This window comes from Pleurodeles waltl, chromosome 5 (genome assembly GCF_031143425.1).
Source record: "Pleurodeles waltl isolate 20211129_DDA chromosome 5, aPleWal1.hap1.20221129, whole genome shotgun sequence".
Classification (NCBI taxonomy): domain Eukaryota; kingdom Metazoa; phylum Chordata; class Amphibia; order Caudata; family Salamandridae; genus Pleurodeles; species Pleurodeles waltl.
In genome coordinates, this window is record NC_090444.1 from 1,168,706,504 (window position 1) to 1,168,731,556 (window position 25,053).

At 40.4% G+C, this 25,053-nt stretch overlaps 1 protein-coding gene across 3 annotated transcripts in view; it reads right to left on the minus strand.

Moving 5' to 3' along the window:
* The window catches only part of TBC1D32 (TBC1 domain family member 32), an 804,546-nt gene that overhangs the window by 432,796 nt on the left and 346,697 nt on the right, over window positions 1-25,053 (minus strand). For all 3 annotated transcript variants that reach the window (XM_069235394.1, XM_069235395.1, XM_069235396.1), the window contains 2 exons: window positions 16,718-16,836; window positions 5,006-5,125 (listed from right to left, as the gene is read on the minus strand). In XM_069235394.1, coding sequence (XP_069091495.1) covers window positions 5,006-5,125; window positions 16,718-16,836 — 239 coding nt within the window. The remainder of the gene's footprint in view (window positions 1-5,005; window positions 5,126-16,717; window positions 16,837-25,053) is intronic.

Here is a 25,053-nt window from a genome sequence, read left to right on the forward strand (position 1 = left end):
AACCAGATAAAAACTCATACAGGCCAATATGTGTGTAAGACTACTTCACAAAATATCGGCGAGCGGGTGGCTGCGTTCCGTATCTATTGGACTCTAATGGGAATTGTGTTCCAAGGACTTGAATGATTAAACATCAAGGCACAATTGTGTGTCTCCAACAATTTTTATTCATTTTATGTCAGTAATGTAAAGATGGCTGTATCAGTTATGTGAAGATGGCTGCGTCAGTAAGATAAAGATGGCAGTTAGTAAACTGATGATGATATCAGCACATTAAACGTGGCTATATTAATAACTTAAATATGGCCGTTAAGTATAAATGACAGGACCCGATTTCACGCCTCATTCTGCAACTGCCCATCCCAGTGCAGAAGAAGCCGCAAGACCAATTATTCCCACTCTCCCACCGCTACTGCCTGCTCAATTTCCATCCCAGCAAACAAAATAACAACTGAAAACATTTTGCCGCCTCTCACTGCAAGCACCTGCCCATACCATACGCAAGTAAGGCCCATATTGTACAACCCAGAGGGCAAACGGGGACAAGGGCCCGTTAGGGGCACGGGCAAATAAAAACGCTACCATAGCAACAGACACTTTCAAGGTAAGTCAGCAGCATTTGTCTGGTCCTGCACACAATATACTACCCATCCTCAAACTCACATCCAGACTTACACATCACAAACACACAGTCCTTGTACGTAAACAGATCCAACCTCTTCCCCGGGCCATTTATCACCACACATACCCACCCTCAACGAACAGAACACACTCCACCTCAGGCCGATAAAGGCACATTCAGCAGTCCAGCATGCCCCAACATTACAAAACACATCACACAACATAGCCTTGTTGCATTCCTTTACAGAAACATGGCTCACGCCCACATAACCACGCATGCTTGATGTTCTTGGGCCCGCAAGCATAAAGCACATATTGCAAAATAAAGACAGGAGAAGACCTCATTGTCATCCGCAGACATTTCTGGCCATGAACCCTAAGAAAACGAGCCACACCCAAATCAATGGAGCCCCTCGAATGCCGCGTGATGCTCTCCAAAACCCAGAAACCCACCTTCTGTTTAATCTACAATCCACCCGCAGACAAAACAAGGTTGTTTTAGAGATGAAGTCCAAATCCATTCAACACCAAGTTTCTCGCAATTTGCAACTTTTCTAGCATCACAATCAAGTTGCAGTATAATGGGAAAAATATCTTCAAATATCATGGCCTTTCAAACTTTGGGATGAAATATAGTTGAAATCGTGGAAAACATCATGATCTGCTAACACAAATCAAGCCCTATTTTTTTAATTTATAATTTACCTATGATTACCCTAGCTACTTTACGTACGATGAATCCCAAATCCTTTTCAAACTGTTGGACATGTAATGCTAACTCTGCAGGTTTGTACCACATGCTCTTCTCCTTCCCGTCCACACATCAATTTTGGTTGAAAGTTTGGACCCATATGAATTCTATTTTTCACACAAACATTCTATTTTCTTTTCAACTGTTTTTCTTAGACGTCTTTCCGATATTTGGTGAAACGGTTCTTATAACATTGTTGTACTTGATTTATTAATTGCAGTTGCTTTTCAGCAAATTACTAAACACAGTAAAAACTCAGACCTTTCTTTTCAAGCCTGGTGGTACAGCCTGTGTTATAATCACAGACTTGACAGAGCATACTTCAGCCCTATTTCACTTGTTATTTAAAAATACATTATTTGGACACCAGTTACCATCTTTTTGGACAATTGTGCTCAAAATCCTATATTGACTTTCTCTTTCTACACTCATCCTCCCACTCTCCTCCTTTTCACTCTTATCAGATACTGTTTTACTTCTATCACACTTATTCTTACTCGTATCTCTTTCTTTTTTCTTCTCTTACTCCTATGTAATGAACATACATATGCAATTTATTTAAGGTCAATGAGTTACTCAGTTTATTTATAAAACTCTTGTTGCTTCCTTTTATTCATAACTGTTACTACAATTATGTAACACTTGTTGCAATCATGTTTAATAGACATCTTCTTTAAACGTAAACAAGTGTTCATAGGCAGGGCTTTAAGTGGGCTAGATCCCTCTAGTCCTCAGTCCTCGTAGTAATTGGAAACAGACATTGAAATGGGTCCCTATCATGCTGTATATTTTTGTCCTTAACTGTTCAGGCAAAAACTCTGATTGACTTCTGAACAATGAATGTAAAAACGTTAAGGTAAACCATGTCAGCGTTTAGTGCAGTAAATTAGCTTCTGCTTGTATTTCACGTATTACTTAATGTTGCATTTCCTAAGAGTGTTTGCAAATTCCAGGATGCTGTGTTCCTGTTTTTTGTGTAGCATATTGCTCTTAGACAGGTGTTACTCATTTATCTTAAAAAGCTAACTGGTGAAATGCCAATATTACTGTCTAGTGTTAGAAGAATACTAAAAGTTGTGTTATATTATCCGGATTCAATAAAAGAAAGTTGAAAAAATGTAAACTAAGTTCCTGTAGTTTCCATAGTGTGTCACCCGACTGATATTTTGGTGCCTCACTGCAGAAATTACAGTAATTCAGTATATGTGTTTAAGCCATGCCCTTAACTGCATAGGCTATGTAGTTTTACAAACCCCACACTATTGTTCATCCCACTAAAAGTCATGTCTATAGGTTTTACTTCTCTGTACTTTTGCAGTCAGAAAAAAATAACAAGGGGAATTGTATATGTGTTCTTAATTGTAAATGTTCATGTGTACATGTATTGCTGGATTACTTGAGATTTTGAGATCTGCAGCAAAAATGTTTAAAACCGTAATTTTCTAAGTACAATGTGGTGATCGGACCTGGTTGATATTTCATCCTTTCAAAAAGACGTTGTCTAACTTTTCAAATTATAGTTTATATCCATTGCATTGTGTAAGTTTAACATACTAAATTGTTCAAATTAACTTTATTTTTAAACTGGAGATGTTTAACCAGAAGTAAAATCAGTACCACAGTAAAAATTACATTACAGTGTAAAACCTTCTATAAAGCTCTGTAAATCAGAGTAGCGTAAAGTGCCGGAAAGGTTTTTGTCTGACGGATTTGCTTTCTTTGTTATAAATTGTACTCTGGTGTGAAGTGTCGGAACTCCCATACTTCATTTGCAGTGCTTTTTAAAGGTACTATAGGTGTCTGTGCGACTCCTATGCCATCCACCCACCCACCCGAGCTGGAGTTAAGCAACACATGCATACTGTAGACACCAGATTATTAAGTGGTTGTTTCACAGTCCAGAACATCAGGGCTGGTTCCATCGGACTCCAAAGTACCCCAAAGGACGCTCCCTACCCTAACCTTTTTCCAGTCACATTTGTGCTCTTTGAATGATGCAGTAACTGAATTCGCAGTTGAGAAAGTTGCATTTGTCTTCCACTTCTGATGGCGAAGGTGGAGAACTTGAGACAAATACAAACAGAGAAGACGATGTAAATATATGTTGGCGTTTTTGGTAGAACAAATATTTATAACCAGGAATAAAGGGCAAATAACAAAGTGAGATTGTGAATTACTTCAGTAAACTATAGTTTGTCACGTGGTTTTCAACTGAAGCCTAATCATATATTGTGGTTGAGCTGCAGCAGTGGCAGATTATTACCTTTGGTGGAGATAAATGGTGTTTTTTCTTTGACGCTTTCATTGAATGAGCTGCTTTATGTTGAAGAAAGCAACATGTGTTTCCGTAAAGGAAGTAAATAACGCAGTTGAACAAAGAAATGACAACAAAAGGTAACATAACAGCATTACACAGTGGCAATACAACCGAGGTCCAACACAGTAATAAAACAAGAATGAAAACACTAAAATAAAACTAAAGTCCCAAAACAGCAGAAAACACCACTGACAAGACACATCAAAACTGAAATACAACACAAAACAATATACAACAAGAACACAGTACTTGCCAAAAAGACAATACAAAACACAACGAAAAACACGCAATAACAACAAAATGGAACAATATTGCATAATATCCCAATCACAGAAGAACGCAACAAAATTCCAAACCAATACAAAACAGTAACATCCCAAACTTTTTACAGCACAGACAAAAATGTACACCAGTGCTTAATTTGTAAATAAAAATGTGCAGATGTCCGAAGCCCTCCTCAGAAACTCCATTTAATGTGCGAGCATGGAATACTGAGGCAGCGTAACTCTGAAGCGATCTCGGGCCTCTTCAATCCATTTAATGCCACTCCCTGCCCCCTCAGCTCACGCTGGCGGCTTTCTGCTTTCTACCTTTGTGACGATTTTTGTTTTTTCTCTTCCTCCGTCTTTCCCGTATGTGTCTTTTGCTCGAGGCAAATGCTTGAGTCAGAAGAATAAGTGCCGGCCCTCAAAAATAAGTGCCGGTGCTCAGCCCCGGAAACAACAAGCACAAATTAAGCACTGATGTACACGCACACTGTCCCTCGTTCTCTGTTTGGAAAAGCTTCAATAATGTTGGTTATTTCACACAAGGTGTTTCATCTCACTTTCTACCCCTACCAATTCGCATTCCTCTCCCTTTCCACTGTCACTTAAGCACCTCGTGTGCCCTGCTCATCGTTTGATGTATTTTAACATTATTTGCTAGTGTGAATTTTGGGAAAACTGAAATTCACACCATCCCCCCCCTTCCCCACCCCCCCCCCCCCCACACACACCAATATTTCTGACCAAGCTACGCTCCTGTGCTTGGGCTAGTACTGAATTCCCAATTTGCTGTAACATTTCCATCATTATCTCATTCTTCACAATTGTGAGAAAGGATAGCAAATTAGGTGCAGTTTCAGAGCAATTCAATACAGCTTCTATTATAAACGACAGCAATCACCACAAAATATGGTCAACATCTTTCCTATTTCTCACAGCGAGCATCCTTCAGAAATCCTTCATGGTTTCTTCGCAGCTACATCCCTGCTAGTCCAATCATACATGCTGGAGTTAATAAAATGGTACATTTTGCAAAATGAATACACTTACGATGATGCCAGTTGGTACTTCACGGAGGGAGTATTCGGGCCGATTTGGCAGATCCTGCTTGCCTGTCAGTTCACAGACGGCTGGAAACGATGACAGGAGATTCACTAGAGCTAGAAAAGACTAAAGAGAAACCGTGACTGATACACACTTGCTCATTATGTAGAATTCTGATAAAGTACTTCTGGTATTTAGCAGAGTATTTTCTTTGGAATAAGCAAAAAGGACAGACGTTTGCAAATAAAACTCTTGACTAGTTCATTCCCATTAGATTACCCATGTAATATTTAATGATGTCAATATTTTACAATTTATAGGTTACTATACATTATATTTATACAAGTGAACTCTTGCAGGAATATGAACACAGTATATAAATAAAATCTTTACCCACTGACAGTACAACTGTCGGTGGGTAAAAGCACACATCTACTATGTAGCAGAATAATTATTCATGTACGTATTTTTTATTCAAGAATTTATACTGTTATGTTTTCTTGATATTTAATATGTAAACATCTGAACGAATTATCTTGAAGCACTGTCTAATTCAAAAGAAATGATGCGTCATCATGGACTTTCCACCTAAAATATAGCTGCAAAGACAGCAAGAACAAAGTCACAACTTTTGTCTTCTCGCCACTTTATTCTGTTTTCTACACTTTTATGTACTGCTTAATCCTAACTGCATTAGAAGACAATCTCACAGAACAGTAACAAAACTCCAATCCGAAATTATTAATCTGATGGTGGAAAGTCGTCTCAACATCTGGGCAAAATGTTTCTCGCTAGCATCTACTCTCTACTTGATAGTACAGATATGTTCAATTTGACAAAAATTGTGATCAGTCAACATTACTAAGAACTTTATTTTGAATTGTGTTGTGGTCCGGAAAAGAGACGCCTGAGCAGTCTTCCAAAACCATAGGCTCTGACAAGATCTGACATCAGTTCCTTTGCTTTATTAGATACGTCTCATCTGCTGCTTCTAAAACCCAGGCAGGAAACAAGGCTGAAAACTGGTCTCACAGTTATTTGACAGTGATTTTCCTTCATCAATCTCATGAATACATTTTCGGATCTGCAGGTTCCAAGTTAAAATCCGAAATGTCAATTTAGAAACCCAATGGGAATGAACTCGCTAGAAGCCTCACTCTACCTACAACTGGTAACCCAGAGTTGAACAGGAACAATGCAGAAAGGTATTACTGGCTCCTTAAAGCAATGATTTCTCTCTAAAACTAAAGACACCAATATTTACACCTCTCTTAAAACCTATTTGGGCTCTACAGAAGTAGGAAACTATTATCGTACATCTGACCTGAACTTCCCCCTAATCATTCTGAGAACACTGCAAAACCACACCCAAAACCTACTTCAAGGAGAGAAACGCCTGCATTCTCTTTAGATTCTATGTTGGTGCTCTAGTCCACTTGTATTAGACCTGACAACCTTAGGGTGGTAACCCCTAACCTTTTGCCTGCCTCCCTCCACTTTTTAGATACTGTTTTTGCTGGTTTTAAGACTCTGCGCACACTACCACTGCTAACCAGTGCTAAAGTGAATATGCTCTCTCCCTTTACACATGGTAACATTGGATCATACCCAATTGGACTATTTAATTTACTTATAAGTCCCTAGTAAAGTGCACTATATGAGCCCAGGGCCTGTAGATTAAATGCTACTAGTGGGCCTGCAGCACTGATTGTGCCACCCACTTAAGTAGCTCCTTAACCTTGTCTCAGGCCTGCCATTGCAAGGCCTGTGTGTGCAGTTTACTGCCAATTTGACTTGGCATTTAAAAGTACCTGCCAAGCCCAAAACTCCCCTTTTTCTACATACAAGTCACCCCTATGGTATGCCCTAGGTAACCCATAGGGCAGGGTGCTGTGTAGGCAAAAGGCAGGACATTTTCCCTGTGTAGTTTTACATGTCCTGGTAGTGTAAAACTCCTAAATTCATTTTTACACTGCTGTGAGGCCTGCTCCCTTCATAGGCTAACATTGGGGCTGCCCTCATATATTGTTTGAGTGGTAGCTGCTGATCTGAAAGGAGTAGGAAGGTCATATTTAGTATGGCCAGAATGGTGATACAAAATCCTGCTGACTGGTGAAGATAGATTTGATATTACTATTTTAGAAATGCCACTTTTAGAAAGTGAGCATTTCATTGCACTTACATCCTTCTGTACCTTACAATCCACGTCTGGATGGGTTGAGTTGACAGCTCTTTTGTGCATTCACTCAGACACACCCCAAACACAGGATGCTCAGCCTCACTTGCATACATCTGCTTTTTGAATGGGTCTTCCTGGCCTAGGAGGGTGGAGGGCCTGACAATTATATGTCAGAGGACAGTAGCTTGTCCTCACACAAAGGACTGCCATACCCCCTTACTGGGACCCTGGCAGACAGGATTGAACTGAAAGGGGACCTGGAGCACTTCTAAGCCACTCTTTGAAGTCTTCCCCCACTTCAAAGGCACATTTGGGTATTTAAACAGGGCCTCTGCCCCTACCAACTCAGACACTTCCTGGAGAAGAGAACCTGAACCAGAACTTGCATCCTGCCAAGAAGACCTGCATGGCTGCCCAAAAGACTCACCTGTCTGCTTTCTGTGAAGGACTGCTGCCTTGCTGCTGCCTTGCTGTTGCCCTGCTGCCTTGCTGCTCTCTGGCTGTGGTGAGAAGTGCTCTCCAAGGGCTTGGATGGAGCTAGCCTCCTGTTCCCTGAAGTCGCAGAACCAAATAACCTCATCTCAACAAGGACTCCTTGTGCGGTGAAATTCGACGCACAGCCGACCAGAAACGACGCACAGACTGCACCTCAGTGAAAAATTCACTGCACGCTGAACCGGAACGACCCAGCCAGACTTTGCAACGAGAAGATCAACACAGTGCCAGCGTAATGATCGGAAATTTGACGCACAGCCCACTGGATCGATGCACAGCCGAGCCAAAACGACGCAACCCGACTTCCAGAGAGGAATTGACGCAGCGCCTGCCGTGTGGTAGAAATTTCGACGCAACACCCACCGAATCGACACAGCTCCTGTGCCTTCGTCCTGCCAGCACAGGAAATCCACACATCGTCCCCGGGGTGTCCGAAAACCCCGCAACCCAAAGAGGATCCACGACCGAGCACAGGAAATCGACGTACAGCCGTCCCTGCGTGAAAACTAAACAACGCATCGCTGTGTGCGGCCTGAGAAATCGATGCACACCCCTTTCTTTCCACGCATCTCCTCCTCTGCAGTCCTTTGCAGAGATTTTGCACGCAAACCAGGTACATTGTGCTTGAAAGAGACCTTTATTGCTTTTAAAAGACTTACAGCACTTTATATCACTTTTACAGTCGTATCTCAACATATACTTATTGCATTTTAATCGTTTTGACCTGCATCTTATCAGATAAATATTATATATTTTTCTAAACACTGTGTGGTGTATTTTTGTGGAGTTCTACTGTGTTATTGCATGATTGATTGCACAAATACTTTACACATTGCCTTCTAAGTTAAGCCTGACTGCTCAGTGCCAAGCTACCAGAGAGTGGGCACAGGATAATTTGGATTGTGTGTGACTTCCCTGACTAGAGTGAGGGTCCTTGCTTGGACAGGGGGTAACCTGACTGCCAGCCAAAGACCCCATTTCTAACAACTTGTAACAATCAACAACATCCTACGCGGTTAGTCATGACATTCTGATCTCCATGTTGAGGGATGAAGAACTCAGCTGATTAAAGTCCTTTTTCTCCAACAACATACAATATATTTTGGGTTTCACTGTTCAGGCAGCAGCACTTTTCTTTTCCTGCTGTTTATTTGCCTCTTTGGCTGTCTTGATTAGATCATGTAAACTATGCTGACAATATCCATGCTATGCTATTATTCACATCTCTTTTCAAAATCATCATTCCAACATATCTCAGTAGCCCTGGGTGACAGGATTGGTCAGAAAATAGGAATTCTGGTAATCTACAGCTCTGCATTGCTAACCAGCAACTCTGGGCCTCTCATTTGGTGCTAACCTCCCCTACAGATGGTTAACAATTGTGAGACCTAATCAACTCAATGGTCTTTTACTACTGAATATTGAGCCCAAGAACATCGCAATACAGGACTATCCTTGACAGAATATTGAAGGACAAAATATAAAACGTCAAGAGCATATAAGGAAGTACAGATTTACTATTCCTAGCTTCACATCTATGTACCTTGAAGATATATATATATATATATATATATATATATATATATGTATTCACTTAAAAAAAACAAAGGTTACAGGGACGATATAATAGGTTCTGAATTTACTTGCACAAAACAACAGAAATTCAGCAGTTATAGTAATAGTAATTTTAAGTAACTATAACTTGTGCCTCCGCCCTGCACACTTTTTTTTCAATAATTTGACTGCTAATGTTTTATTGACGTTATAAAAGTTGTCATGAGTGCTGTAATATCTGGGGTAATTAGCGGTGCATGGCAAGGACATGAGTAATAATTACCTTAGGGTGTGAGAAATAGTTACCTGAAATAACTAACTATAACTGATGAATTTCTATGGTTTTGTGCGAGTAAATTTAGAACCTAACTATAACATCCCTCTAACCTTTGCTTTTTTAGTGAATGTCTGTTTTTTTAAATTCTATTTCCTAACTATAACCTCCCTGTAACCTTTGCTTTTTTCAGTGAACTTCTATGTTTTTTTTTTTTTAAAGGTAAAGTAATTTTAATTACTATACGTTAATCCAACCCTGAGTCACGCACAGAGTTCGGCCGTGCATGGCAGCGGTTGGCCGCAGGTCCTGCAGCCCGGCCTTTATAACTATTCAACCCCAGCACCACCTTTGGCTTTTCGCGGAAGGGGTTGAACAATTGTAGTCCATCAGGGACCAAAGGGCGAAGATGTGTTCTATTATTATTGAATCTAAAAAGCTGGATTTTCAGACTCTGTAGACTGGACTACAAGTTGCAGTTACATAGGTGGAGGCATGCAGTAAATATACCATCTAGAAATAGGGAGATGTTGCACCCTTTCAATAAAACTATAAGTCTTACGATCAACGTTAATCAAATGGCTGCCAGAGTACATAATGCTGCTTGAATTGACTGCTTACACTCCGCTACTGCACTAATTTGGTTTCAGTAAACAAAACTATCTGCTTGGCAACATAAGCTCAACCTCTGCCTCTTACGTCATAGCTATGTCTTCCAAGTGCACGTGTTAGTTGTGTCTACCTCTTTTAAAGAAGTTAGTTGGTTATCTTACACCTAATATTTGTAGCATGAAAAGACACCTGTTTCCATCCATTTGAAGGCACTGGCTTTACATCCTGCTGTAAGAGAATTCACTTCAGTCTGGAATGAAGAGGCAAAACATCATCAAAAATCTTGGTCTTTTTTCTACAATTTTTCCTCACGTTGAATAATGCTACTGATGTAAATGCTAAAGTCTCAGGTTGAAGTGATCTCTATATTGACATGATTTCTGGAAACAGCGTATTACCATCTAAAAAGACAGAGCTACCGAAGATGCAAAATAGTGCCACTGTCAGCATTTGCCCAAGCAAATGTTTCCTGCTAAGATAGACCTACGGCTCATACATATGGAGATGAAGCTTCAGTGGTCATTTTTTTTATTCAATGGGGACCCACCGACGGAAACACAGTACGGGGCGGGGGCTTTTCCCCACTTACCTGGGTAAGAGTTGTTCTTTAAACACTGTATTTTATGATTGGATGCACAGTCCAGTGGTGGACGTGTGATTTGAAGCACACCTGTGCAAAGTACAGATTGACAAAACAGGCACTACAGTTAATTTTTCCTTAGGACTGACTAATCTCTTATAATGTTTCAGTGATTTGTGCTAAGAAGAAGGAGACTCATTTGAGGAAAGTAAATTATACAAATATTCGGTAATTTTCACTTTTATGAAAATCTGAATTGGGTCTTTCCAGAATACCATATACATGAACTGCAGTTTACAGATCTCTATTGCACCATTACTACTCTTTTGAGGAACTCCCCCCCCCCCCACACAATTTACAGCGATTTAACCAAATTGAAAAAAATAGGCTCAACAGCTTGTGACTCAGAAAAGACAGCTTTGCAGGAAAACACATGAAATAACAGGAAGAAGTGTAACATTAAGGGATGAAACCAAATGAAGAACATTTATGATATGCCAGCAGAGCTAACATTTCTACCCGTGGTTAAGAGCCGCCTATACTAAAAGCTAATTGCCTTTTCATTGAATGTGTTGCTCTCAAGGCACTATCACTGCGGGAATTCCACTTTTCGTTATACATAGCTCACTGACAACACCGCCTCCACAGAGAAAAGTAGCCTGTGATCATCTGCACAGTTAAAAACCTCCAAGGAAAGCTGCACGGCGCACTGCTTTCATTTAAAGTACCTTTCTAGTTCTCCTATTAGACAAAGTAATGTGCTGCCATAAACCTTTTAAAGAAATACTTTCGGTTAATTGTTCAGGGAACGTTAAAAGGCAACTGATCGCAGGCCTTGGGTTGTCAGCTTTATGGCTATCAAGTGTAAGTACTTCTCAATACTGCGCCAAGAAAACTTAGATAATTCTTGAATCTTCACTTTGGAGACTTGGACGCTGCAAGCGGGTATTAGTACAGCAAATGGTTTCTGATTCACAAATAACTTGATTACCAGATGGCATTTTTCATTACGCCGCTATGGTCAAAGGTGCGCTATTCCCAAACTCCGCGTCTATGCAAAACAAAGAGCAATGTTGTGATTCAACAGACACTTCACTTACTGCAAGTACTGAGAAAATTAGTAGGAGTACTTGTCCCATACTAGAGGGAAAAATAGGGCAAGGAAGATGGCCAGAGGGATAAAGACATCCAGAAAATATTCCAACCATTATTACCTGGGCCACCTTCTACTCCCGTTTCGACATAAAGACCGAAAACACCCAATGACAAATGCCAGCTTAATATCTGCACTCATCTACTGTCACTAATGAAGGGTGAATACTAAGGGCTCTTCTCTGGAAGCTGTTTTTCTGATATCGAATAAATCCCAACTTGTGCCTCTTCTTAGGATGCTGACTTCCCTCTAGACAAGTGCTTCCCAAACTTTTTAGGCCAGGATCCAATTTTCAGAATAAACTTTTGCGACCCACCTAGCTTTAATAGACATAAGGCAAGCGATTTTTTAATGTAACTAAAGAACCGCGTGGTAGCGCACTGTCATTTACAAACAGCACATTTTCCAATGAAATGGCCACTAAACTTGTATAGACAAAGTTTTTTCATGATAAACCTACATTGAACACAAATGATACTGTGTGGAAATCTGTTTTCAGTGATAATTTATCATTTGTGTTTCACCAAATAAAGTGTCTTGATTTGTCTTGATTCAAATACAATTGTTGTTTTCATCACACTTCAGAATTAAAACAAACATGTGCTTCATTTTTGTTTTCAAAACTGCTGAATATTTTAAGTTTATTTACATTTTGTTGTTACAAAAATTACATCCTACAGCCTTTCCTGTCACTCTCCCTGTACCTCCACAAGTCTGCGCATAATTCACTTTACTTCAACAATCCCCATGTTAAAAAGTGAGCAGCAATTTGTTAGTAGACACAGCCTGACATCTGCCCTCAGTCTTTGAAGTGCAGCAAATGAGACAAGATATATACAGAATTTATAGGCATCTTAATTTATTGCTTGGACTTGCACAGCCAACCAAAAATCAGCTTCCAACCTACTGCACAGTTTGGAAAACACTGCTCTAGAGCCCTCTCCAGAATGCTTTTAGTAAAGTTCATACTCACATTTACAAAGACAGTAAAAATCACTTATCTTGGCTGACAGAATTTTGAGGCAGTTCCTTGGAAAACCCAAATTCACAAAAACATAAATCGCAGCAGCAAAAGTCTGCTTGCCAAGCCAATGCTAAACGCCATGTGAAAACCAAGTGTATCCAGTTTTTTTTTTTTTTTTTGTTTTTTTTTAAAGGATCTGCACGAGGGGAAGGAAGATTTTGGGATGAGTCTGTAGGAGGCTGGTCTGGTTTGTAGGTGGTACCTTGGATACTTACACCTTATACCAGGTCCAGTTAGCCCTTATTAGTGAAATGTAGTAGTGTTCTAGCAGCTTAGGCTGATAGGGGTAGCTGTAGCAGAGCAGCTTAGGCTGAACTAGGAGACACGAAAAGCTCCTGCAATACCACTATAGTTACACAGTACTTACACACAAGTAAAGACAATAATCAGTGTTACCAAAAATAAAGTAAGTTTATTTTAATGACACAAGGACAAAAATATCTGAGAGACAATCCTCCTCCTGGAGGTAAGTATTATACACTGGACACCAAAATCAGGTAAATAATTAGACATAGGATAGTGCAAACAATAGAAAATACCATAGAATGCAATACGAGAAAATAGATCCAGGGGCAACACAAACTATATACTAAGAAAGTGGAATGCGAATCACGGATTACCCCCTAGACAAGTGTAGTGCGAAGAGAATCGCTGGGAGAGTAAGAATACCACAAAGATAAGTAAAATACCCCACCCCAAAACCCAGGAAAGTAGGAGTAAAGTACTGCAAGTTTCCTTAGGACACACTATAAGTCGTGATTAGAGTTATTGCAGGAACCAAGCAAGACTGCAAGTCTTATAAATGTACTAAATCTTTAAAGAATGTACACCAAACTAAATTCATCCTGTGGAAAAATCTTTTATACTGTGCTTTAATTTCCCTATAGAGAATGATTTTAGAAAGAATATTTACCTGTTTTCCTCTAGTACCATGACCCTTGCAATTCCCTTGCTGTTTTTACCAGCATTCAGATGCTATTTTGACAAATTAATTCTCCATTGAAGTCTGCGGGGGAGCTATTACACTTCTCAGGTGAGCTCATCAACTTTTCCCCTTTTCTGAACCTAGAGGCCACTTTTATTTTTTTTCCTGTTTATTTCACTGCTATCTTCTTTGATTTCAATTTACAGTGCCTACTAATATGGCCTCAGCTCAAGATAGAAGTTAGAGTCCTGATGATGATCTTGGTATTTGTTGAGGATCGAAACGCAGTTGACTGATACAGGGAGTGCAGAATTATTAGGCAAGTTGTATTTTTGAGGATTAATTTAATTATTGAACAACAACCATGTTCTCAATGAACCCAAAAAACTAATTAATATCAAAGCTGAATATTTTTGGAAGCAGTTTTTAGTTTGTTTTTAGTTTTAGCTATGTTAGGGGGATATCTGTGTGTGCAGGTGACTATTACTGTGCATAATTATTAGGCAACTTAACAAAAAACAAATATATACCCATTTCAATTATTTATTATTACCAGTGAAACCAATACAACATCTCAACATTCACAAATATACATTTCTGACATTCAAAAACAAAACAAAAACAAATCAGTGACCAATATAGCCACCTTTCTTTGCAAGGACACTCAAAAGCCTGCCATCCATGGATTCTGTCAGTGTTTTGATCTGTTCACCATCAGCATTGCGTGCAGCAGCAACCACAGCCTCCCAGACACTGTTCAGAGAGGTGTACTGTTTTCCCTCCTTGTAAATCTCACATTTGATGATGGACCACAGGTTCTCAATGGGGTTCAGATCAGGTGAACAAGGAGGCCATGTCATTAGATTTCCTTCTTTTATACCCTTTCTTGCCAGCCACGCTGTGGAGTACTTGGACGCGTGTGATGGAGCATTGTCCCGCACGAAAATCATGTTTTTCTTGAAGGATGCAGACTTCTTCCTGTACCACTGCTTGAAGAAGGTGTCTACCAGGAACTGGCAGTAGGACTGGGAGTTGAGCTTGACTCCATCCTCAACCCGAAAAGGCCCCACAAGCTCATCTTTGATGATACCAGCCCAAACCAGTACTCCACCTCCACCTTGCTGGCGTCTGAGTCGGACTGGAGCTCTCTGCCCTTTACCAATCCAGCCACGGGCCCATCCATCTGGCCCATCAAGACTCACTCTCATTTCATCAGTCCATAAAACCTTAGAAAATCAGTCTTGAGATATTTCTTGGCCCAGTCTTGACGTTTCAGCTTGTGTCTTGTTCAGTGGTGGTCGTCTTTCAGCCTTTCTTACCTTGGCCATGTCTCTGAGTATTGCACACCTTGTGCTTTTGGGCACTCCAGTGATGTTGCAGCTCTGAAATATGGCCAAACTGGTGGCAAGTGGCATCGTGGCAGCTGCACGCTTGACTTTTCTCAGTTCATGGGCAGTTATTTTGCGCCTTGGTTTTTCCACACGCTTCTTGCGATCCTGTTGACTATTTTGAATGAAACGCTTGATTGTTCGATGATCACGCTTCAGAAGCTTTGCAATTTTAAGAGTGCTGCATCCCTCTGCAAGATATCTCACTATTTTTGACTTTTCTGAGCCTGTCAAGTCCTTCTTTTGACCCATTTTGCCAAAGGAAAGGAAGTTGCCTAATAATTATGCACACCTGATATAGGGTGTTGATGTCATTAGACCACACCCCTTCTCATTACAGAGATGCACATCACCTAATATGCTTAATTGGTAGTAGGCTTTCGAACCTATACAGCTTGGAGTAAGACAACATGCATAAAGAGGATGATGTGGTCAAAATACTCATTTGCCTAATAATTCTGCACTCCCTGTAATACCACAGACCCACTTTTGAATATGTGATCTGATATGATGGGCTGGGTGTTCCTCATTTTTCGAAACACAAGATGATCATGTTTATCACAAGTGTGTCACTAATGATGGAGCACTGAGCATGTTGTTCTGTACTGACACTCACTGTGGTGTTTTTGTGACTTTAATTGTTTATTAAATTAAAACTGTCATTTGACAGCACATAATTTCTGTATATCCATTTAATTAGGGACCTCTGTTCCTTGTCCTATCAATTACCCCAGATCCCTGTTGATTACTTGGTTTACCTTGTGTTAAAAAACGACCTTTCAGAAAGAATACATCAAATATTACAAATAATTTATCAGTCTTTCTCCTATTTTTTCCATTCATTTTCATTTAGATTATCATGCTCCCTTCTACAGGCTGTAGCTTCAAAGGAATAATTATGAGGCATACAAAAATGGGCCACACACGCAATCTAAAAAAACTAAGGTTCTGATTTATTTCAGGCATGCTAGCCTGACACCATTGTGGTACAAGACTGTGCTGTAAAGCATGGCGAACCACATTGAAAGGAACCATTTCCAATATACAGGTTTGTTAATGGCAAGTCCACCATTCTGCTTGGGCGAGTTGGATCTACTCTGATAGTTTTCCCCACTGAAGGTGAAAGTCACTTGCCACTATCGTGAGAAACTCGTCTTGACAGAGACTTTATACCATATGTAGGGCAGAGGTATGTTCATGATGACACTAATGGCTGACTGCTCCAGCGGTTACAATCAATGCATACAGAATGGTGGATTAAAAGCAGAGGGAAGATGTAACACAGATTGGTAAGTGACAACAAACCATCACAAACACAGTGATTAACGTTTGAGAGAAAGCTAAGGAAGACAAAGATTAAGTAGAACCTGAAGGTTTAGAGTAGGAGACAGTTTATATGTATGTGATAAATGGGTAATCTAGCTGAGTCTGCTGATCTTTAACTAGCATCAGATTCTATGTAAGGTTTCAAGCACTGGTAATGACAGCCATAGAGACATTTAAGAATTTATCAGAACAACAATGAATTCCTCACCTTCTGACAGCTCCTGTCAATAGGGTCTACTGGGGTAGGTCTTGGGTAAATTACTCGGACATCATCTCTTCCGCATTCCAGAACAGACCATAATTCTGTAACAAGAGCTTGAATGAAACCTATAATGGGACAAAGCATCCCAGTTACTACCCATTTCATACACACTTTGTTAGTGTGTTTTATAATTTGTATTGCAGCACACTGGCAAATGTGATTGGAATATCAAAAAAGAAGAAAATCTTACTCACCTTTGTGCTCATTTCTGTACACTAAGTCAATATACACCCTTTAGTATGACGTCACAATGAATGTAAACAAGCAATGGCAAAGACCAGGATTGTTTTCTTTTGCAAATATATACAATAAACATTTAAAGTGTATAAGTAATGAAAGGTAAACAATACCATAATCAACGGTGGCATGAATATTTGCAAAAAAAGGTTAGGTAAACAAAGTAGCCACTGGAAGAATAAATGGAAAAATACATAAAATTGAAGCAGAAATTTACCAAGAAGCCCCGGTACTGAGGTGAACTACTTTTTCGGGGGATGTAAACATGCGCAAAAATCAAGAATTCATCACTCACAGTGAAAAGAGACAATGGCTGAATTGGGCTTATCCACTGTCCCATGCTGTGATGGACAGAAACAAAATGTACTGAATGGCAACTAAACAAGGAGAGAGAGAGAGAGAGAGGGAGAAAGTGAGAGAGGTATAGAGAGAGAGCAAAAGCAAGAGCGAGAGAGACAGAGAGTGTTATGTATTCTCACAAAAAACAAAGGTTAAAGCGATGTTATAGTTAGGTGTTGAAAGGAGATAAAACACGTTTTAAAAACACTGAAATTATCCAGTTATAGTTCACTGAGCTAACTATAACTTGCACCCCCAGTGGACTACTTATGACATCACATATTACATCACACATGATGTTAAATTGCATCATTGATGACATCTAACATAAAATCACTAATGACGTCAGTCAATGAATGTGATAGCTTGCTGTACACTTTTCATACCTAAAGGTATTCAATGAGCTACACCTACATAGTAGTAAAAACTGCAGTGTTATGTGAAAAGGCCATCATTCACTGACTATGAACTATGCTACTGGGTTAAATTATTCCACATTGGTTATTCATTTTGGTTTATGTTCATTTGTAAGCCACTATCACTCATGTGAAGCACAGAGGTGAAGGTTTTGTTAAAATATGTAGCTTTTCATGTAATTATGATACTGAACAAATGGAAACAGCTTTCTAAAAGATATGGGCATTTGTATGTTTTATTTAATTTATTTATTTAATCAAAAGAGTGCCTGTTGCAGTGCTGAGTTCATTTGTTTGTTTTATTTAATTTATTTATTTAATCAAAGGCGTGCCCATTGCCCTACTGAATGTATTTATTTTTAATGTTCCAGGTCCAGTGGCAGCTGCAGAGAGCAAACAGAGCTCATCAAGACACCAGTTAATATTTTTTCTTGGCACTCATTTTGCAACATCTGAGGTCAAGGACCGCAAAAGCAGAGACAGGGGTCGCAAAGGACAAGCCAGTGGTACAATGGATGACAGTATAGAATTGTTTTATACAAAGGTTACAGAAGATTTACATAAACAAGAAGATGTGGGATCCAAACATGAACACTTACCTATGAAACATCTAACACTATCCCAGAGATTAGCCTTAAATACCCGGAGATCAGACAAATCCATTATTAGGGAAGCTAATAAGGGTGGAAATATTGTCATTGTGAATGTGGATAATTATAATCAGGAAATAATGAGACAATTATCAGACTTTGAGTGTTACAAAAGGGTTCCTGAGAAATCCAATGCCGATTGTCTAACAACTAATCAACATGAAAGTAATTAATTGTAAGGAAAAAGGTTTTTTGTTTGTGATGAATTTCGATATCCTTGTATGTACATCTTACCAAAGGTGCATAAGAAAGCCCTGTTTCAACTGGGTGAGCCCATCATATCTTCTAATGAATCGCCAACAAAGTCCCTTTCAGAATATCTGATGGATTCCTACATTCTTTAGTGCAGAACGTATCATCATAAATCCAGGATAGCAAAGACTTGTTGAATAAATCTGAAGATGCATGATGGTCACATGATGACATGATGTTTGTCACTTGGGCCATAACATGTTTCTACACGTGTATCAATAAAAAAACATGGAATTATTGATTTGAAATATGATCTTTCGGCTAGAAAAAAAACAGTTTCTTAAAAGATAGGCTGAGATCATCCTATCTACCTCATGACGGACCACGGTACCATCAGTTACAAGGGACTGCATAAGTCCTTGCTGATACACCATACCTACAATCATATACATGAGAGTGTATCCTTAATAAACATTGACTCTGTGAAAGTACAAACTGATCCATTACCAACCCTTTACTATGCACTAATATAAAGAATTATTAAAGCATTGCTTTTTAAGAAGGATACTGTTGGGAGGAAACGTGTTGGATGCCATACAATTGTTTGAACGGATACATTTTTCCTTTCCTGTTTTGGATCAGTATGCAGAATAAAGAATTGTAATAGAACAGAATCTAGACTTTTTTGTGTGCTTATCCATTTAAGTCAAGTTGAATAATGTATTAGTAATATCATATTACTAAGTGCACACTACTTTTGTATTACTGTATTTCCCCTATCCTGTGAAGACAGGGTAGGGATATGCAGTAAGTAGCTGTTCCGTTAGTGATGTACCAGTACATCACATCTAGTGCGGATCCTGATTGAAGGACTGGAAAGAGTGCTAAATACTATTGTAAATCATTTGACATCCTGCTTCTTCTTTCCTTTCTACAATGTCGGCCTCACTTTTATGTATACATCAATATGCTGAGGGGCAATTGTCTGTCTCCTTTATGAGAGCCCGCAGTGCAATTGCCACTGTGGTTAGTGGCGTAAAGTGATCATGGTGGGGATGGAGCGGGGGAGGTGGTGTTGCCATACCATGGGCTGATGTGACACTGGGCTGGGAGCCTGGAAATCTTGCACACAAGTCACTCATCATACTCCGTCGTAAAATAACACAAGTAGATACCTACATCACAGGTGGTTCTGGAAAATGTGTACTTTCTTCACAATAGTGACAAAAATTATCCAGATACTGTCTTCTGCTGTCTCGCACGTTTGCGGCTGTCCAGGAAGTGTAACTTTGTACAGAATGGGGCACAAGCTACTGTTTTTTTCAACAAATTGTAAATTTATCTAAAGTTTAGGTGAAAAGGGTGTTGCTTAGAAGAAATGCAGACTATCATCTGGCTTTGAGAGGTACATGCAGACAAGAACAAGAGGTCTGGCATGATCGCAGAAATGCTCCTGCTGGTAAAAGTGTGCGAAAGGTGACCAATAAGTCAGAACCAAATGCTTAACCCCAATCCAAGTGGACCTTTTGGGGTAGTGGGAGATTAAGGTAGAGGACATTTACTAGGGCATTAATAGTATAAAACAAATCAAGAGTTTATCAAGAGGTAAAATAATTAACGCTAAAACTCAATTGCACTTAATGCGCACAAACACTGTATTACAACCTGCAACTAGTAAATTATTACCTGATCTAAAGAATTGTAGGGGTGATTTGCTTGCCTGTACGATTGACGGTGTGAGTCAACATACCACTGTTTTTCAACACTAGTCACATAGTAGAAACAGCAAAATGATGTATTGGAAGAGCTAGTGATGGATTTTAAGACTAGAGAGGTAACACCCGCTAATAAGCAGTTACATTAAGCTCCTTTCATTTCTTTACCTAAAACGGATCCATAGTACCAATAGGGATTGATTACATGTTTTAAGGTGGCCAGTACGGTAACCACAAGTCAACACTAAAGCGCACAGAAACATGCCTGTAGTGGTAATGGTGAGCAAGTTACTTACCTTCGGTAATGCCTTATCCAATACAGACTCTGTCTAGCTGCAGGTTAATTATCTTAGAATTAACCCCAGGCATCAGACTGGATCTGGAAGACTTTCGATCAGTACCCTTGCGCCAGTAGGTGATGTGGTTTAGCATCCTCCGCGCCAGAAGTGACATGAATGGTACCTATAATTATGCCATCTCTGGGTGCTGAAGTCAGTGACTTTCACGACTTTCCACACCAGGACTGCGGAGCCACGGTGAGCAGTGATCAATGGTGTGATAAACTAGGGTGATCCCTACACTGTCATTGATTTGCAGAGTGGGGAGAATGGGTGGGTTGTTAAGGAATCTGTGGCTAAATGGAGTCTCTATCAGATAAGATGTTAAAGAAGTTAAGTAACTTGTTTATCTGAGAGAGACTTCTAGACGACTATTCCTTACCTTAGAATAGATACCAATTACACAAAAAAGTCCTGCAGGACCAAACAAGAGAAGTGCCCTTAACGACGGACTTGACTGCCCAGGCATTAGTGTTTGGTAAACGTGTGCAGTTAAGACCAAACTGCTGCTTGACAGCTATCCAGGACTAGGACCTCGCGTTCTGAAGCAGTGGTCTCAGCCTTGGCTCACGTGGAGTGAGACAGCAAGCCCTTGGGGGCTGCTCTTTGGCCAATGCATGACAGAGCTTAATGCATAGGACAATCCATCACAAGATGGTCCTTTTCCTGTGTTTTCCTGCTCCCAATTAACCCACAAAGAGTTGATTGTCCAACCAGAATTCTTTCGTGAGGTCAGGGTAGAAAGACAACGCTCTTTTTGGATCCAGACGTTGAAGTCTCTCCTCCTATATGGAGGGGTGAGGTAGAGCAAAGAAGATAGGCAGGCTGATGTTCTGGCCTACATTGAAAGGTCTCACAACCTATTGAAAGAAGGGGGTGCATATAGAGAGAACCAGCTTCTCCAGATAGAAGGTGATATATGGAGGCAATGCTGAGAGAGCTTGAAGTTTAGTGACCCTCCTGGCCATTGTTATGGCCAACAAAAAGGCAGCTTTTATATTGAAGAACCTAAGGGGTCAATTGTGCAAAGGCTTGAATGGTGCACACATCAGAAATATGGGGATCAGGTTGAGATCCCACTGCGGCATAGTGAAGGGCGTAGGTGGCAAAGTATGTTGCAGGCCTTTAAGGAACCTAGCCATAACAGGTGACTTAATGAGGGAAGGTTGGACCTGCAGCTGCAAGAATGGTGAGATGGCAGAAAGGTAACCCTTAAATATGCCCAAAGCATAAGCCTGCTGGGCCAAGGATAGTGCATACCAGAGAACTTTTGATAAAGGTACAGAGAGGGGATCAATACTATGGGAATGACAGCATGAAACAAACTTGTCTAAACAGCATTTGTAAACGAACTTGGTTGGGGACGCCTGGCTGCCACAATGGCATTACAGACTTTAGTAGGAAGGCCGAAAGCAGTCAATTGTCGCTGCTCAATCTCCACGCATTAAGGTGGAAGGGGCACAGGTTTGGGTGCAGGGCCCTCCCCTGTTGCTGCAACAGAAGATCCTCTCAAAGAAGCAGCTGGTCTGTAAGACCGATGGTTATGCTCAACAGCTCAGGACACCAGACTGTCTGTGCTCAATCTACAGCCACAATAATTACTTGAGCCCGGTCGCTCCTGATCTTCTTGAGAACTCTGGGAAGGAGTGGTATTGGTAGAAAGGTGTACAGGAGGCCGGAGCTCCACCCAAGGCAAAAAGTGTCTCCAAGCGAGAGTCGCCTTCAAAACTCCAGGGTGCAAAACTGCTGGCATTGTGCTTTCTCAACGGTGCTGAACAAATCTAACCAAGGCTCTCCCCTCTGCTAAAAGAGACCACACCCCATCTCCAGATGGAGACGCCATTTGTGATCCACTAGGCATCCACAGCTGAGTTTTTCTGCTCTGCCGTTCAGAGAGTGTGCAAGGTGCTGAATGACCAGGAAAATGTCTTGATGTTCCAGGCATGTCTGGAGACACAGGGCCTTTTGACAAAGGGTATACAATCCCACCTATCCTGTTTGTTGCAGTATCACATGCCGGTGATGTTATCCGTTAACACTTGTACCAGTCTTAACTTGACCAAAGGAAGAAAGATTTTCAGAGCCAAGCAAATTACCAGGAGCTCCAAAAGGTTGATGTGGAGCTTAGACTCGGTCGGACACCAGAGGCCTCTGTTCTCCACATCTCCCAGGTGGCCACCCAAGCCCAGGGGAAACATCACGGTGAATGCAACAAAATGCATTTAAAACGATGCATTTACAATGCATATGCATTTTCCATGCATGGCTTTACCACGAATATACGTTTACCACGCATGCCTTTACAATGAATTTCGTTGTAAAGGCATGCATGGTGAAGGTGTATGCATGGTTAAAGTTTTAAAGGTAATTACAGCTAAGTATTGAGTGTGTTGAGTGATATATATATATATATATATATATATATATATATATATATGTGTGTGTGTGTGTGTGTGTGTGTGTGTATATATATGTGTGTGTGTGGGTGCATGTATATATATGTTTAGGGTGGGTAACAGTTATTGGTGGGTTTGGGTTTCGGGGTGGTAAGGGCATTTTTAGATTTTAGGGTGGGTATGGGTTTTGGGGTGGTAAGGGCATTTTAAGGCTTTAGGGTGGGCATGGGTTTTGGGTTGTAAGGGCTTTTTTAGGGTGGGCATGGGTTTTGAGATGTAACGGTATTTTACAGTATTAGGGTGGGTATGGGGTTTGGGGGGGTAAGGGGTGTTTTGGTTTTAGTGTGGGTATGGGTTTTGGAGTGGTAAGGGCATTTTTAGATTTTAGGGTGGGTATGGATTTTGGGGTGGTAAGGGTATTTTAAGGCTTAAGGGTGGGTATGGGTTTTGGGATGTAAGGACATTTTTAGATTTTAGGGTGGGCATGGGGTTTGGAGTGGTAAGGACATTTTTAGGTTTTAGGGTGGGTATGGGTTTTGAGGTGGTGGGGCATTTCTAGGTTTTAAGGTGGGTATGGGTTTTGGGGTGGTAAGGGCATTTTTAGGTTTTAGAGTGGGTATGGCTTTTGGGGTGGTAAGGGTTGTTTAGGTTTTGGGGTGGGTATGGCTTTTGGGGTGGTAAGGTAATGTTTAGGGTAGGTTGCGTTTGTGTGTGTGTGTGTGTGTATATATATATATATATATATATATATATATATATATGTATATCTCTATATCTATATATATATATATATATATATATATAATGTATGTTATACTTACCTCTAGTTTTTACCATGCATATGCCTTTACCATCTATGCCTTCACAACAAAATGTTCGTGGTAAAGACATTTGTGGTAAAAACATATGCATTATAAAAACATTTCGTGGTAAGTGCATGCGTGGTAATGACCATGCATTGTACTGACTCCGTTGTAAAGGCATGCGTTGTTCCATCATACATCCTAGCCCTGGATTGATGCTTCTGTCACTACAATCAACTCCGGTTGAGGGAGGGAGAGGGGTCTGCCACTGACCCGATAGCAGTTTGTCAGCCACCACTGCAGATCTTTTAAATTTCCCTCAGACAATTGGACCATGTCGGAGAGACTCTCCTGATACAGTGCACTGGAACTTCAGATCCCACTGCAGAGCCCACATTTGCCATCGGGCAGGAGTGACCAGCAGTGTAGGAAGATGGCTCTGTATATACTATATCAAAGTGAGATATAGTGTACACAGAGTCCAGGGGTTACCCAGAGGCTTGACAGATGCAAAAATAGATAATACTAATGCTCTATTTGTGGTAGTGTGGTCGAGCAGTTAGGCTTATCAGAGGGTAGTGTTAAGCATTTGTTGTACACACACAAGCAATAGAAGAAACACACACACTCAATGACTTAACTCCAGACCAATTGGAGTTTATATAGAAAAATATGTTTTGTTAATTTATTTCTAGAACCCCAAGATTCATTTTGCAGGTAAGTACATAAAATAAAAGGTATTTTGCATATATATGATCAGGACTTTGAATAGAATCAACAGTTTTCTTTAAAATGGCAAAAAATCTATTTTAAAAGTGGAAAATGCACTTTTTGACAGTTCCTGGGGGAAGAAAAGATAGTACAGTTTTCCAGGTAAAGTATTTAACTTACAGTTCTTATCTCCGGGGTTTAGGTAGTCCATCATTGGGGGTTCAAGTTAACCCAAACACCCACCACCAGTAACACAGACCGGTAGGGTGCAGAGGTCAAAGAGGAACCAAATTAACGTGGGCTCCTATGGAGATGGGGGTACTCTGAATCCGGTCAGCCAGCAGGTAAGTACCCGCGACTCGGAGGGCAGACCAGGGGGGTGCAAGAGAGCACTGGAGGGGCCCCAAGTAGGCACCAAACACGTACCCTCTGCGGCACTAGGGCGGCTGGGTGCCAACTGGACATCAGGTTTTCAATGCAACACT